At 48.4% G+C, this 17,865-nt stretch overlaps 1 protein-coding gene across 1 annotated transcript in view; it reads left to right on the top strand.

The window, feature by feature from the left end:
- Positions 1-17,865, top strand: part of LOC122387032 — a 128,372-nt gene that overhangs the window by 42,900 nt on the left and 67,607 nt on the right. Inside the window, exons 3-5 of the mRNA XM_043376838.1 lie at positions 10,800-11,101; positions 11,525-11,662; positions 13,001-13,210. Coding sequence (XP_043232773.1) covers positions 10,837-11,101; positions 11,525-11,662; positions 13,001-13,210 — 613 coding nt within the window. The 5' untranslated portion in view covers positions 10,800-10,836. The remainder of the gene's footprint in view (positions 1-10,799; positions 11,102-11,524; positions 11,663-13,000; positions 13,211-17,865) is intronic.

Here is a 17,865-nt window from a genome sequence, read left to right as displayed (position 1 = left end):
CAGGTGCATTTTTCCTATTCAGTGTGTCATGTTTACCTATGAACCGATGTTTGAGAGCGTTTTGAACGATATTCGTCCAAAAGAGGCGCATTTCAATTTTCTCCCATTGACTTATAATGGAGAGGTCGCAAAATTGACCTGACCTTAGGTCACAGATATCAAAAATCCGAGATATACATTTTATACATACTGTTACTCATATCAATCGCTGAAAGTTTCAAAGTGATCGTTCAGTCGGTGTAGCTATAGCGAGCCTTTGAACTTTTTCTGAGGTAAGGTCACTTGACGTGACCTGGTGACCTGACCTTGAACGGCCTAGGTCTGAAATTTTCACAACATGTGCGGAAATGATGTAGGAACACGTGTACCAAAAACGGCGGCGCTGCGCGCCGCCGTTTTTGAGATATTCGCGAAAAACCTGAGGGGGGGGCGTAAAAACGCCCCCCCTCCAGCACGGCGCGGGTTAACTGCTTGGAATAGTTATCATAGCAAAATTTTCATTCAAGTGAGGAATAACCAAGGGCAGGAAGTATGTATGCTTGTATGCGTACTATGTAAGCCAAGAAACTGCATTAGCAGATACTCGCTAATATTAGATCCAGCCAAGTCCAAACGCATTCCAGGTGATGTGTTTCTGATGGGTCAACAAAATTTATCGTTCGAGGGCGGACACAGTTTTAACAATACAAAAAATATTTTTGCACAGCTCTATTCCTTGAATAATTCTCTTCAACGCCTCATTCCTAGTTAAGCGAATTAGCCCACCCTGGTTGAATAAATAAGCCGATTTCGCCACAAGGTCGGGGAAAACCGACCGAAAAAGGCCGCGCTCAACGTTAATTTGGGCATGCAGACTCTTAAAAACTCGCATTGGGTGGGTAGGGTTTCCCAGGTATTGGCTCCAAAACACCGTATTCTGCTCCCGAATACGTTCAAGTGACCCGCCTCGTTCCTAGTTAAGCTCTAATTAGATCAAGTGACTCATAGGGAGCGAAAAACCGACAAAAAGCATGAATTTCCCTATGGCGGCAGGCTGCCGGGTTGCCAGACGGCGCACCGGCTATTTACACTTTTGACACACCATGTTATTTGCATTATTGTCAAAATTTTACAATTTTATGTTGTTTTTTTTTTCAAATCAATTTTTCAGTGCGTTTTTGACGTCGTACAGCAATACAAATGGCACCATCGTGTTCCTGAGCTCAAACTGCATCTGATAGGCACCTTTTTGTTGAAAAAATTCATTTTAAAAATTGGACCTTTTCTGACCTGAAAGTGACCTGACCTCCGGTAAATTCAGCTGACAATGACCTCAAATGACACAGACGACACTATTTTCGAAATCTACGAGTAAAATGGACCATAAAACATGCGTTACGTGACCGATACATGATATACAATTTTCGTGACCTAGGATGACCTGGCCTTGACCTTAAAAATTCGAAGTAAAAGTTTGGTACCCTCAGGGTATCTAAGGAATCCGTCAAGGAGTGCGTAAACCAAAAATGAGCCTGATTGGACTGGCGGTCCGGCGGTCAGAGCCTAAATTGTGAACTAACAAAAATGTCGATAATTTTTACTTTGACCTGACCTGTGACGTCATCGGAGACCTCGAGGTCAATGAAAATTGGTTTCGCTCGACAGTTTTTCCAGGGCTATCAGACGCCGTTTGAATTTTGATGATCGGCCCAGTTATTTCGGAGATAGGAGGGGGGCTCTGGAGAGCCCCCTCCGCCCCAGTCACTCGCGTTTTGGAAAATACCCCAGTCATGCGCGGGTTAAAAAAAAAAATCGGTCAGAACATTTTTGAGATATCGAGGTTTTAGTGACATCATTATTTGAGTTTTCGACCAAAACGGCATATGTTGAAAAAATCATATAAAATCACAGAATAGACATACAGACAAGCCTTAACCTTCCAGGCGGTGGGGGGATGCATTTTTTGCCCCCCTTTAGTTTTTTCAATACATCTCGAGAACCGCTGCGCCGATCGTCACCAAACTTTCAGTACCCTCCCGGGAGCTAGCGCACATGGTGACCAAAAATTTTTTTCCAAAGGCTATGATAGGTTGGCCGCTAAGAACGTCAGAGTGACGTCATTTTTGGCCATTTTCGACCCAAAAAAAGGTTTCGCTGGAAGAGCTGTCAGGCCTACAGCTTTATAGATACAGCAAATGTTTATAATAGGTGTGGAATCAAAAGGGCTACAGACCTGCCATTTCGGTTTTTTGAATTTTTTTATTTTGACCCACAAAAATCAAAAGATAGATTTTTTTAGTATAATAGCCAAAAAATCCAAAAAGTTTTTTGAATTTCGCAAAACCGGAATATATATGATAGCACCTACCGCCTCCTATCTACATACCAAACTTGAGATCGATACCTCTTTTTTTTGGCCAAGTTATAGCGAAAAAATTGTTAAAAATTGATGACGTCAAATTTTCAAACTCAATTTTTAGCAATTCTAGACCTCATAGCGCAAAACAAAGACCACCATTAGACTCCCCGTGACGAGCTGCATCGAATCGATACCCATTTGATGTAAAAAATATCAACTTTGAAATTTGACCTTTTTTGACCTGACCTTGACCTGACCTCCACCAGAAAGTGACCTGAACCGTACCTGATGGTCTTATAACCAACACCATTGAGTTGGAAATGAAAAACTGGCCATAAAACATGCATCGCATAAACTTAGTAAAGTTGGGCTCATGTGGTGACCCTTGGTGACCTTTGGTGACCTGACCTGTGACCTGACCTGGTATGACCAGTGACCTCTAATAGCAACATATGTACTAGACAACTGACGCCTTATCGCTGATTTTCGACAAAATGCGTTTTACTCGGTGTTAATAGCGCTTTCCCTAGAAGCCCCGTGAACGGTGAAACATTTCATCTTTGACCTGACCTGTAACGTCATCGGTGACCCCGAGGTCAATGAAATTTGGTTACCCTAGACAAATTTGACAGGGCTATCGAACGCCGTATGGATTTTATGGATCCGTCCAGTAGTTTCGGAGATACGGGGGGCAAAAAAATGCCCCCCCCCCCACCGCGCGGAAGGTGGCTGGTAGGCCCACCGCTTTCCGGGTTAAACGCCATGAGACTTCCAATACCATTAACAATCAAAAAGCTATCTTTGATTTTTGATTATCGTTCGCATTCCAAAATCTTTAACTTAATCTTGGCAATTTCTCGTGACTACTTTGCGACCATGATACCTACCTGCATTTCTTAAATTGAACTTTCTGAACCAAACCCGTACACCTATGATAAAATGAATATCACCATCGTGTTCTACGCCCAAAATTACGCATAAAACATGTGTCACAGGCTGCTAATATCAGTTTTGATTTTCGGGGATACGTGCCTACCTGGTTGACCTGACGTTGACCCTGACCTATGCTTGACTGACCCCTACATGGATATGACACTCTTTTAGGCCTTTTATGAAGGATTGTGCACCGTTTTGACAGAGTTTATGACGAGAGGCGCCCATTGTGAGGTTCTGAAGGCTATGCTACTGAAAGCCCGATTTCAGGTGTTTGACTTGACCTTGACCCAACCCGTGACCTCAAAATTCAACTTTCAAGTACTCATCTGAAGCGTCTCGTCGCTTTCTTTCGTTTGCCGCCTCGTGCGTTTCGCTGCGCCTATTGTTGCTTCTCGAGTTATCGGCTGGGGCGTTTACCCCCCCCCCCCCCCCCCAGCAAACGTTGGGTGGCGAAATACCCCAGCAACTGCCGGGTTAAACATGCATAAGGGCTACAGTCTGACCGTCGAGGCCCTCGAGGTGGCCTCTGATGGCCCAACGCCAGCCTCTGAGGGCCCAGCGCCAACCTTTTACTTCAGAGGACAGAGGGCACCACGTTGGCCTAAGAGAGCCTACATTGTCCTTAGATAGCCCCAAGCTGAGCTGTTCCAAATGGGCCCCAATCTGGCCTCAGAGGACCCCACGCCGCTGGTCTTAGAGGAACCCACGCTGCCCTTATATTGCCCCACGCTGGTCTAAAAGGGCTACGGCACTGGCTTCTTTGGGCCCCATGTCCACATTTGGCTATTTAATTAACCTTCGCATGTGTAGGGGGGTCGGAGGTCCCCCCATGGTTTTTCGCAAATACCTCACGTAAAAAGCGGCCGATCGCGACAAAACTTTCAGTACCCTCGCATTGATCAATTGTACACCTACCCTGACAATTTCATGACCCTGACCCAAATGACCTTTGACCTGTGACCTCTTTTCCGAGACCATGTTTGGCCGGAATCGCGATTTCGCGTATGTCGGCTCGCATTAGCCGCGCGTTTGCAAGCTTTTCGTGGTTTCAAACGTTCAAACATGTGATTTGATGTAACTCCCATACATTAGGGTGGGTGTCAAGGTCACCTGAAGGTCAGGTCAGGTTATTGACCTTTGGTGACCTCGGGTGACCTCGGTTAACTTTTTCGAGTTTTACATGTTTCTAGGCTAAATAGTTTTTGGAACTGAATTCGAATTTAGCAACCATTTGAACATTAACGAAGTAGTTTTGGTGACTTCGTAACATGTTACGAAGCTATCAGAGGCGGTTGACACGTACTACGAATACCCGTCACGACGCCTACTGGTTGGCCTGACCTGACCCGACCGGATCTGGTCTAAATGCTTAACCCTCGCCCGCACATGCCATTTTCCCATCCTAGAACGCACATGGGGGGGGGGGGGTTGCCACCACCCCCGCGCCATTTCGTTCCTGTTGGAGATAGAGCTTAGCAGTAAAGACCAAAAAGATTCTTTGGGAAGAGACGAATCCAATGATACCCAGTTTTACCTTCTCAGGTCAGTCATTGACCTTCCAGGCCAGGTCAAACTAAAAAATGTTGCTGTTTTAGGTCACCGTTGGATATCAAGTGCGCTGCTTATCAAATACCGATGGCGATGCTGTTTTCTGGTGCCAAGCCAGCTAGAACCTCTTTGTCACACTATCCGACCAGAATTTTGCTGCTGAGGTCATTTCAGGTCAAGTTAGGTCAAGGTCAATTATATGTGTTTGTATGTCTGTGTGTGTCTGTGTGTATACTGATGTGTGCACCGATTGTTTTTGGGTCCATATCACATGAAATCATGATCTGAGAAGCTTTTACCAAAAATGCAGTCAAAAAACTTCACAAAAAGTAAATTCAGCTTGCCTAAAATGCAATTATCTTAGATGACCTAGGTTGACCTTGACCCTGACCTTGACCCCTGTACATCGTCGAACAACATGTTCCTTGATAGGTGGGAGGTAAGACTGGCAAAAAAGGCCGAAATCAGGGTGTCAAAAGCTCACAAGGCCCATGGCAAACGCAAGATGTTGAGAATTGGCCATTTGGGTCATGACATGACCTGAAAAACAAGGTCATATCTCCGAAACCAAAAATCACAGAAACTTGAAATTTTTAGCGGACATCAAGAAAGGATGGACGAGCAGCTATACGAAAAATCAGCCTTCTAGCTCTAAAAATGTTGAGTGCAGAGCAGAAAGACTGCCTGGGGGGGGGGGGGTGGCAACCACCCCCCATGTGCGGGCGAGGATTAAAGACATCATCTGTGATCAAAACTAACACAATATTCGTGATCAGCACCCCGAAAAACCCCTTGGCAGCCACTTAACAGTGTACAATGACCTAATCAGTGCTTTCAATCCAAGAAATTTGCTTTTGAACCCTGTTTTTAAAAATGGCAATTTTTTTTAGCGTTGGGTATTTTGAACATAGTGTGAGAAATTCAATGAAGACAGGGGTTAGCACACAGACGTGAGACGAGGCCTGGCTAATAAAAGGTGCAAAGTGCTTTACCGCCGTGGCGATAGCGAGAGCCTCGATTTCACATGGAAGCCAGATGATCTGGTGTTTGCGTAGCTGTGCGCTGAAAAAGCCAGCTAGCATGGTTATACGCCCCTGCCGCGTCACATACAGCGTCGCACCGATACCGTGAAGTTTGCTGGACCCGTCAGTGGCAATCCAGAGATCGTCCGAAGGGCGCGGTATAACGACGGCACGGTGATGCTGCAGGGCCGACTGAGCCCGCTGGAAAGTGGATAACAGCTCGTCTGTCCACACGATCACCTCAGATGACTCGCGGCCGGCACAAACTGCGTCCAGCGGAGACATGTAGTGTGCCGTCCCCTTCACGACTCTGCTGAGAACCTTGTAAGCACCGATAAAGCTACGAAGGTTCTTTACCGTGCGAGGGGGTTCCGCGGAGGTCAGTGTCGAAACACGGTGCGGACTGGCAGAAAGCTGACCGTCAGACCAGACCCAGCCGAGAATGGTGACGGAGCGAGGGCAGATGACCGTCTTTGAGGGAGAAAGACGGAGGTCACAGTGGTCGAGTGCCTGTAGAACCAGGTGCCACATCTCGAGCGCCTCCCCAGGTGTGGCACCGCCACAAAAGAGGTCGTCAGCGATTTTGGCGACCTTGCCATCTTGGATCAGGTCACCGAGAATACGGCTCATGAGTTCCTCCAGAGCCGATTCCGAACCAGGCAATCCCATGGCACAGCGGCTGTATACACGAACCTCTTTGAATGGTGTAACCACCCCGCAGTACTTCAGACTCGAGCGTGCCAAGGGCACCTGGAAGTATGCCTTCGTCAAGTCGGTCACGATGATGTACTTCCAGCTACCAATAATGCGTAGGGTGGACTCAACGTCCGGGAGCAGCGAGGGCTGAGGCTTACAAAAGCGACCGACAGTGGTGAAATCTGTGACGAGGCGACTTCCGCCGCTAGGCTTTTTTTACCAGAAAGGAGGGGTGGACATATTCCACCGCCACGCCAACATCCTCAGGCTTTCTGACGACACCGAGGGCCTCCAGTTCGTCGAACTTCGACTGAAGTTCAGACAGCCGCTGACGGTTATACTGAGGCAAATGACCTATGCGCTGAGGAGGCTGAACCGCGCCGATGTTCACAGTTCCGTGAATGTCTCCAACAGCGCCGTTGTAGCCAGGGAAAACAGGTTCAAACACCGAGTCATACTGCGCGATAGTAGCAGCAAACGCGGCCCTTACAGAGTCCGAAAGCAGTCCAGGAGGATCAATGGACACCAGCGTGGCTGAGGAGCCCGGCGGAGACTGTGGAGGTGCCGGAGAGCAAGCTGGCGCCGGAGAGATCACGGGTGGGGACGATACGGAAAATATTTTGCAGAAATGAGAGTTTTTCTGCAGCCTAAGAGGTGAGCCGGTGTTGTTTGGCACACGAATTTTGCCGTCAACCACAGCGGTAACAGCTGGACTAGGCCATGGACCGGACCCAGGATCCTGGACGGGAGAGGAGGCCCACGGCTCGACGGACACGGCGACGTCACGGTCTATGTCAGCAGCCTCCAGCTCGATGAAGTCACCGGGCCACAGAGTTACTGACCTAGATGGAGAGCGGATCAAACAGCTCGCAGGACGTGGAGAGGGCTGTTTGGAGACATGAGAACGGGCACGGTAGCGGAAGATGACGTCACCTCCGATGGATACTGAGCCATCCGCGGGCCGCACAGACACATCGTTTCGGGACATAAAGGGAGTGCCGGCAAGGACCTCGACGTCAAGGTCCTGAACCACCTGAGCCTGAAGGGTCATCTCAAGGGAGCCACGATGCAATATCAGAGTAGTTTCTCCAATTACGTTGAGCTTAGAGTGACCATCAGCCTGAAAGGCATTCTGAGTCGTCTTTGAGATAGGGGCTCCGACTAAAACGGCTACTGTGTCACGAATCAAGTTAATCTCCGCGCCCGAGTCGAGAGTCAGGCGGAGAGGGACCGACCCACAGTGCACGGGTAAAAACGGCGAAGGCTCGGGCTGGATGCGACGCGCGGGAACATCGGACGAATCATTGATATTGTCACGAACACACTAATTGACCTCATTGACAGCTGAATCATGACCGTAGTCAATCACACCAGTAGATGAAGACTCGGGTTTAGTGCAACTGCCCATATCAGCTCTGAGCACGCATCTACCTCATCACTAGAGACAACACATACCTGGTTATCAAAGTCCGTCTGTGAGAGGCGAGATGCACCCTCAGAGTCCAAGTCCTCACAGAGGTCGTCGCATCCGGCGATGAGACGTACGCCAGCCATGAAGCGACGATCCTCGATGGGCAAGAAGCGGCAGCGACTCAAAAAGTGCGAGTCGGCACCTGGACGACCGGCCGCCACGCAGAGTGCACATGTACGCACGGAACGGTGGCCGCGGCCGCCGCGGCGCTCACTCCCAGACAGGTCAGTCGGACCGGACCGGCCGCCGCCGAGCGCAGGGGCGGAGCGGCCGGCAGCGGGCGCAGGCCGACCGCCGGCGGGCACGGCCGTTGGCCGGCCCGCAGAGGCGGATCCAGCCAGCTGACTGCGGGGGCGAACTTGCTGGAACCTGGCGATTGCAGAACGCAAAACTTGCGCGTGTTCTCCAGACTGCAGCTCAGCGAGAAGAGAGTCGATAGACTGCCTGATTTCCGGCTTCAGAGATGCCAGGGTACGGGTTCGCAGCTCCAGGCCGTAACAATGCTTGACGAGGGCCGGAAGGCGCGGATGCAGTAGCGAGAGCCAATGTAGGACGATGAAGTTCTCCAGAGATGGCGACATGTCCTCATCCGACGACGGTAGGAGGCCGTGATGAGTGACGTCATGGTCGGACTTCAGCAAATTATCCTCGGCGAACGCCATAAGACGCTGGAACAGATCCTCCGGTCGTTCGTCAGGTTGCAGCTGAATTGCAGTGAAATCAAGCAAATGAGAGCCTGATGACTGGAATCCAAAGTGAAGCCGGATTTACTACCAGATCTGCTGCAGTAACGTGGAGTTTTTCACAATGGAGTTGCGAGCGATGATCGGGCAAAAATTGGCAATCTGCCCTAACATGAGCTCGAGCTGGACTGTCTGGAAGAGGTGCGAAGCGGCAGGTGGCGCGGCGGGAGGCCGCTGCCAGGTCCCTCTCGGAGAGGGCACGGTTGGAGCCCGTTTGGTGACCGTGTTCCGGCTGCAGGCCGGGCGCGGCGGGCCTGACGGCCCCCACCTCCCACCGTGACGCCAGGCGTCTGATGGCCGGCTCCTCCAGGAGGCTAACGACCTAGACGACCTGTCACCTAGGTAGTCTGCCACAGTGCGCGACTTGGGTTTGGTCCGACGGCTCGGTGGAGGGAGGCATCACAAACGGCGGCGCTGGCGTTTTCATCGAGGACCCGGACGGCCAGCAGCACCTACTCACGGTGCCGGCGGGGAACGTCTGCTCCAGCTACCGTGCTGAAATGGTAGCCCTCAGAGAAGCGCTGAAGTTCCTGCTGGACCGACAAACCCTCCCTCCTGAGCCGATCGTGATATGCACGGACTCCCAGTCAGCTCTGGCGGCACTCCGGGGTGGCCCCTCTACCCAAACAACGCTCATAGGAGGAGAAATCTGGGCGGCGCTTCAACAGCTGTCGGCCCGCGGCAGGTGTACCTACCGGGTACCTTCCCACTGCGGCCTGCCCGGGAACGAGAGAGCGGACGAGCTGGCGAAGCAAGCTTCAGCACTGGACCAAGAGGAAGTCCCCGTCGACGCCATGACGGTGTACCGCGCGGTGGCAAGGACGGCGCGGGACCAGTGGGTCAGCGACTGGCCGCGCGGATGGTACCGCAGCCTCATGGGAGCGAAGCTGCCGGGACCAGTCAGACACCTGGGTCGAGCAGAGGCGGTGGATGTGCACCAGTTGCGAGCGGGGCACTGGTCAGGCTCCGCCCAGTACCTCCACCGAATCGGCCGGAACCCGTCGCGACACTGCCCGCAGTGCGCAGGGCCCTGCAGAGCCGTCAGGCTACAGTCGACTGAGGTCGACCTGGAGGGAACAAACAACAACAACAACAACAACAACAACAACAACAACAACTGGACTGTCTTCTGAGCGGCGGTGAGACGGCTGGATGCGGGGACGTTCGAGCTGTCGTCGGAGAAGCCACGTGTCGGACAGTCAGCCGTCTTCTTTTGCCACACGACTCCCTGCTCGAGAAACTTTGCGAAAATATTATCGAGCGACAGGGTATAGAGCAGGTTTTGGCGCCAACTCTCGAATGACGTAATACACTCGTCCTTTGTCAGTGACCACTGCTTTGGGGCACGAACGCCCGCCATCTTGGCTCCAAGTCCTGTGCGTAGAGCGCTGGCGATGCAGATTGAGCAAAGCTCGCTGATCCTTGCAGAGGAGAAGCAATGTCTTGCGTGGCACTAGGAGAGGTGGGCAAAGGCGCTGCCACCACGCCAGTAGCAGACACCCGAGCTTCAGCGAGACACTCTATTGCGGCCGGACGAGCAGACGGATGCGCACAGCACGGCGCCAACACACACAATGCCGGCTCAGCCGGCGGTCACTCGAGGCGCTCACGCTCTCGGCAGGTCACCCTAACACTAGTGACACATGTTACCACCAGGTGGCTAGACCAGCGCACAGCGGGCGCGGGCTGGCGCATGCCTTAAATTCGTACCATCTTCTGCAAGTTAGCCGTTTAGTCTCGATCGTTTTGTTCCAGTTTTCGACAGCCAGTGTATACAGTTGGCCAGTTCGGGGCATCATATCCCGCTGGTATTTACATGTCTTCATCAGAATTCGTGTCACAAAATCTAGTCGGTCGTATCAAATCCTTCAGATTCGTATGAAATCAACTCTGAACGATTTTATATGTACAACCGAATAGATTTGATAACATACCTACTATTGCTGACGACAATATGTAAATGCATATCGGATCATCAAAGGAGCCAACTTAAGTTGTAAACTTCTTTTGCATTTTGATGTATGTACTTTTTCTTGTCTTTTCAGTAAAATAACAAAAGCGTTTCATGACCTCACGGTGCAGATGGAGCCCCGGCCATTGGCAGACAGTGACGTCACGGTACAGACGGAGCCCCAGCCATCGGCACACAGTGATGCCACAGTGCTGAGAGAGGCGCTAAGGACCGTGACGACGTTCGACGCTCCGTCAGCCCTTGGAGAGGATCAGCTGACGGCGCTCCTGCAGAGTCTTCCCCGCTTGGAGGAGCTGACCGTCAGGGTCCCGTCCTTCGGAACGGGGCGGTGGCTGCGGCTGCTGCCGACGTCACTGAGGACGCTATACGTTGCCGGTGAGAAATAGTTGAGGAAACGCGTACTATTATTTCTGAATGGTGGTACTTACATAGCTCACATAAAGTAACAGTTTCAGTGATAAAAGTTCAGCAGACATATGTGTGCCATGCTACCTACCTGCTACACAAACATTAGCCACTGTATTGTACATACCTACTTTATACTCTTGCAAACGAATATGACCTGTATGTACTGAACCTGTACGACCTGTATGTACTGAACTGTATTAATTAACTGACGCATGTATAAGCGTAGTGCATGCATTGTGCACAATGTTCAATTACTGTCCAACAGTGCCGATCGACCCGGGCTTTGTCAGTGTCGTCTGTGTCAGGGTTTGACACTACAGTGTCAGCCGCCTCCCGACCCGGCAGCGGCTCCGTCCGACTGCTGTCAGCTGACACAGCTCTGTCCGACAGGGCCGGAGGTGACGAAGCCGAGGTGGCCGGGACGGTACGGGAGTGGTCTGTCGGTATCTCTCCAGGGGGTGGCTGCCGACACCATCAGCCACTTGGCCACGGAGCTGGGGTCTCGGATTACGCTACTAGACACAGATGGTGAGCAGCGGTGGAAGTTATTTATACATTCATGGTTAGGAGGTGATTAACTACAGTGGGTGTTTCGGCGCTCGGCGCTCGCTGGCTGTGACGTCACGGCCAACCCGGCGGGCCGCGGCCCGGCTGACCTCCATTGACCTTGAGACACGCTGCCGGCCGCGTCAGCTGATTGTCGGCGGTGCGCGGCGAACCCAAACGCTGTCGGACTGGTCAGGTGGAGATGGCGCTGCCGGGCGCTCCTGAACGCGGCAGGGGCGACACGGGGACACGAAGAACGGAGAAACAGGCCGGCAATACTGCTCCTTATTTGTGATTTTTGCTCTAAGGAACTGCCTATTTTTTTTCTAGCAAATGTTCATAAATAACGTGGAGAAGCAGTTTATCCTCGACACTCTGAAGCCTAAATCAAACCAAGAATAACGGGATTATGGATCAATGTTCCATTTTTTAGACTTTTTGGTGGCAAATCACACCTGATGGGGAAAATATTTTCATCCCTAAAATATGAATGACTGACTTTACTTCATCTCTGAAAAAGGTTCCATGCAATCGAACAGCCAGTTTACATGTCACTTGACAGTTGAAGCATCCACATCCTTTTGTTTCACACCCTGTCAAGATCCCGACATGAAATCCTGGTTTATCAGTTGGGATAAAAATTAGCATTACACCTTTTTGCAAAAAATACTTCAGTTATTTACTTTCTTTTTTCTCATCCTAGGATTTTTTTCTTCATCAGCACACCCAACCAAAATTCAATTTTAGAACACTGTTATGGATACAACACATATTACATGTACTGTAGGTAATGCTGCCTCATCCTAAGGTAAGACGGAAGCCATAAGCCATGGTAAGCCGTAGGATGACAAGTCGTGTGGTGAATGGTGCTGGTCAATGATTTGGGCCTGTATTGGTCGTAATATTTACGCTACGAAATTTATAACGATACAAAGTTGAAACAGGTACCTACACCTAAGAGCTGAACAAAATACCTATGTGAAAAGGTTACAAAAGCTGTCAGATTGATTAATTGACATTATGAGAATATGCCTAGTTCGAATTATAATGTACTAATTTAATTGTGATTTTTGTTTTACCTATATGTCAAAGACCCATTGTCATTTTATTCGTTGACTATTCTGTTACGGAAAGTCACCGTAATTTATGAAATCCACATCGTTTTGATAAAGAACATATTCATTGAGACACGGAATTATCACAGCATTGTAGCCACAAACTGTTTTCATTCTGTGTTTGCTATACCTGTAGCCTGTAGGTAAGTGAACACTTATGTTTGAGCTAGACCAATGCCTGACATTGGCTCGATCACCTTTCCAGCACAAATAACTACTATCCCAAGTCAACTTCGTGGTGCCATCATCAGGGTGGACCCAAACACTGTCATCCTTCCGGCCGGAGTCGGTGAGAGCGAGCTGACGGAGCTGCAGAGCTCACGGAAGACTGTGAAGCGGCTGTCAGTCACCGCCGCCGACCTCCCGCGACTGAGGGGGCAGCTGCCAAAGGGTCTCAGGCGCCTCAATGTCAGAGGTGAGATACCACAGATCACACATGTAATGCCGGTATATGCAAATGGTCAGCGAAGACGGCAAATGGACGAGCCGATCAGATTTGGTCAACAAAACACAACGTTGCATGTGTATGATATTAGGGGATGGGTTGCAACTTGCAATGCTTACAGTTGTATGAAGTACAATGTACATGTCTGTAATACATAAACATATAAATTTATACCAATATACATACGTGGTATCTTCGAGTATATATGTACCTAGGGGAAAGTGGGGTACGACGGGCACCTTAACCCGCGCCCCGCTGGGGGGCAGAATCTGCCCCCCTCCCGTTTTTCGCAAATAACTTCTAAACGCGTTACGCCAGCGACGTCAAACTTTCAATACCTTATTATACATCAATTTGCACGTTCCCTGCAAAGTTGAGCGAAATGCGTCGGAAACTTTTTGAGAAATTGACGTTTTAGTGACGTCATGTTCGCCATTTTTGCCTCAAAAACGGCAAAATTTCAAACGCCGCTAACATCTTCATTTTTAAAGGAATCAAGACGTAACAAAAAAGGTTATACGTGATTCTACTTTGTCTATCAAAGGGCTATCTCGGTTTTTTAAAATTTTTGGATTTTCCCCCGATTTTTTTCTTTCTAAAAACTGACTTTTTTGGGAAAATAATTATAAAATCCAAAATTTTAAGTGTATCGAAAAAACGGAATATATATCAGAGAAGTGGTGTATGTGCACATACATACCAATTTTGAGAAGAATCGGTTCAAAATGTGGGAGTTATTCAAAATTTTATGACGTCACGACACACAAAATTTTTTGAAAATGATTTTCTTGGAAGTTCTAGACCTCGTACGGAAACAAAAATAGCACCATTCGATTCGCCGTGAAAAACTGCATCAGATAGACACCTTTTTAGGCCTTAACAGCCAACTTCAAAATTTGACCTCACTTGACTTGACCTTGACCTGACCTCGACCCCAAGTTCATCCATAGGTGGTCCATATCACTTATTGAGTGCGCCTATTGAATTCTATGAGTAAAATGACCCATAAAACATGTGTCGCACATGCCTTTTTCTATATTTGTTTTTGGTGACCTGACCTGACCTGACCTGACCTTGACCTTGACCTTTGAATGACATTGTATGCAACGAATATTGTCTTGGTAGTCTAAGAACACGTTTTGGGCAATCAGACTCAGTCCATTCTTCGGTAACTACGGTGCAAGGCCGATACTGTAGAAACTTGCATCTTGTACACTTGACCTGACCTTGACCTGACCTCTGACCTACTTAGTCAAAAAAATTGGGCTCTTTAGATCCGCCTTGTTGAGAGCTTTCGATTGCCGTTTTCCCCCGTCCTTCTACGACCATCGGTTCGGAAGTTAGACAGGGGGGGGGGCAGAATCTGCCCCCCCCCTCCCCCAGCAAAACGCGTATGTCTGAATAGCCCAGCGGGGCGCGGGTTAACTTTGAAGCAATTTTTCGGCCGGTTAGAAACATCATAGAAACGGGAAAACTGAGCGAAAACCTTTTTAGACATTTTACTTCCATTTGCCAGAAGATGAGATTTAGACCTGATTCAACAAATAAACTGCAGCTATTTTTGCAAAACCTTGCAAAAACCCGTCTTACCCCACCCCATGGGGTAAGACGGTCACATGGGTAGGGCAAGACGGCCAGCTTCTTTCACTGACCAGCACAGCTCGCAACAAATGCCCGAGATTAGCCGCATTGATACAGTCGCTCGTTGGTCTGAAGTGCTTCGGAAATGGCAGTAACCGAAGGTTTGTTGTCAATAGTTAAAACACTATTCTTTAGAATTGTGTTTTTCTATTGAAAAACAAATCTGAGTTCCCTGACAATTTGGCAAAAGCTGCCTGAGATCAGTACAACTTGATGCTCTTGAAAACGGCTGCTCCAAAAATTCTGATTTTTTCAGGATTTCTAGTGGGCCAGGTGATCTACGTTCTGGTATGGGTCTCCCCTCCGCGGACCATCTGGTGCACGTGCCACGTGACTTTGAAAATTCCCGTGTTAACCCGCGACCTGGTGGGGGGGGGCTATTTTTTGCCCCCCCTCCAGACTTTTCGATATATCTCCAGAACCACTGCGCCGATCGTCACCAAACTTTTAGTACCCTCCCGGACATCAATTTTACACATTGTGACCAAAAATTTTTCCAAAGGCTATGATAGGTTGGCCGGAAATGACGTCAGAGTGACGTCATGTTCTGCCGTTTTCGACCCAAAAAAGGGTTTCGCGGGAAGAGCTGTCAGGCCTATAGCTTTGCAAATACAGAAAAATGATACAGACATAAAAGCTGTAGAATAGACAGGGCTACAAAACTGCCATCTCGGATTTTTGAAATGTTTGGATTTTGACCCCCAAAAATCAAAAAATAGATTTTTTGAATATAATATCCAAAAAAATCCAAAAAGTTTTTTGAATTTCGAAAAAACCGGAATATATGTGATAGTCCTTACCGCCTTCTATCTACATACCAAATTTGAGATCGATACCTCTTTTTTTGGCCAAGTTATAGCGAAAAAACTGTTCAAAATTGATGACGTCAAATTTCAAACTCAATTTTCAGCAATTCTAGACCTCGTAGCGCAAAACAAAGACCACCATTAGACTCCCCGTGACGAGCTGCATCGAATCAATACCCATGTTATGCAAAAATATCAACTTTGAAATTTGACCTTTTTTGACCTGACCTTGACCTGACCTCCACCAGAAAGTGACCTAAACCGTACCTGTTGGTCTTATAACCAACACCATTGAGTTGGAAATGAAAAACTGGCCATAAAACATGCATCGCATAACCTTAGTAAAGTTGGGTTCATGTGGTGACCCTTGGTGACCTTTGGTGACCTGACCTGTGACCTGACCTGGTATGACCAGTGACCTCTAACAGCAACATATCTACTAGGCAACTGACGCCCTATCGCTGATTCCCGACAAAATGCGTTTTCCTCGGTGTTATAGCGCATTCCCTAGAAGACCCGTGAACGGTGAAACATTTCATCTTTGACCTGACCTGTGACGTCATCAGTGACCCCAAGGTCAATAAAATTTGGTTTCCCTCGACAAATTTGACAGGCCTTTCGAACGCCGTTTGAATTTTGCGGATCCGTCCAGTAATTTCGGAGATAACCGCAGGTTGTTTGAAAAGACAAACACTATTCGTTAGAATTGTGTTTTTCTATTGAAAAACAACCGGAGCGGTCGTTCTCCGGGCTATGTTTTGCAAGTCTGGCAGCGAATCGAGACATCTTGAGTCTGGCCTAAACGAATCGCTCAATCTTCGTAAAAATTTCAGGGTATGGGCTCCCGGAGGCGATCTACCTGATGGCACCGGTCACTACTCGCTAAGAATTCGTTTGCGCGTGGCACGTGCGATTCCATTTTCCCCATGTTAAGTGAACGGGGTTTTGGACACTTTTTGCGCGATCGCCAATAGCGGAAAAACGAGCCAAGGAAGAGGTGGTTTTCTTCCCAGCATTTTATAGCAAACACGTTTGGGTACACGTCAGTGTGCGCTGTATACCCCTCAGAATCTCGGAACGTGTCTTTGCACGAGGTCAAAGTTGGAATTTTGCTGTGTCCCATGTTAAGTCAATGGACGGCGATGTCGAGACTTTGCAGAGACATTTTCATTCGATCTTTTTACAAAATTTTAGAGATAGATTTCGCCCAAACTCTTATATCTTGTAGAGAAAGGAGCATAGTACATGCTGGTATGCTTCGTTAAGCTGGCAGAAATCGTTTTTTCTAATAAAGTTCGTTTGAAAATGAAAATTTTTAACATGGAAAGTCAATGGGTGCGTCTTTATTCCTCTATAACTTTTATCGTTAGTAATATATATATAGGTGAAAAGTTAATATAATATACAACTTTTGATGCTCTTTCCACTGATGTATAGAACGTCACTGCACGGTGTGCCGTTTTTAAGAAAAGCTGTAAAAAATCAGGGCTCGACTGTGACTTGAACCCAACCACATTAGAGTATACGAACAGGTGAAGGGGACACCTCCCATGTGCGGACGCGACGCTGATTATTGCTAATTATTGGCAGTCGGTCGCCCTGGGGGCGCCTTTGCAAAGCTTATATCTCCACAACCGCTTGACCGATTCACTTGCGGTCTTTTGTGTGGGATAGCTTCTTCCTTTCTTACACGTAGTGTGCTATTCTCGATGCGTATGGGTGACCCCTAATGCACGTGCCACGTGCAAAACGAAGAGGTGTCAGTTCTCCCAGCATTTTATGGCAAACACGTTTGGGTACACGCCAGTGTGCGCTGTATACCCCTCAGAATCTCGGAACGTGTCTTTGCACGAGATCAAAGTTGGAATTTTGCTGTGTCCCATGTTAAGTCAATGGACGGCGATGCCGAGACTTTGCAGAGACATTTTCATTCGTTCATTGTACAAAATTTTAGAGATAGAATTTGCCCAAACTCTTATAGCTTGTACAGGAAAGAGCGTAGTACATGCTGGTATGCTTCGTTAAGCTGGCAGAAATCGTTTTTTCTAATAAAGTTCGTTGGAAAATGAAAATTTTTAACATGGAAAGTCAATGGGAGCGTCTTTATTCCTCTATAACTTTTATCTTTAGTAAGATATATAGGTGAAAAGTTAATATAATATACAACTTTTGATGCTC

The sequence above is a fragment of the Amphibalanus amphitrite genome, unplaced genomic scaffold, assembly GCF_019059575.1.
Source record: "Amphibalanus amphitrite isolate SeventyFive unplaced genomic scaffold, NRLGWU_Aamphi_draft 000271F_arrow, whole genome shotgun sequence".
NCBI classification, from domain to species: domain Eukaryota; kingdom Metazoa; phylum Arthropoda; class Thecostraca; order Balanomorpha; family Balanidae; genus Amphibalanus; species Amphibalanus amphitrite.
The sequence above is the reverse complement of the archived record's forward strand: the minus strand, read 5'-3'. Positions and strand labels throughout refer to the sequence as shown.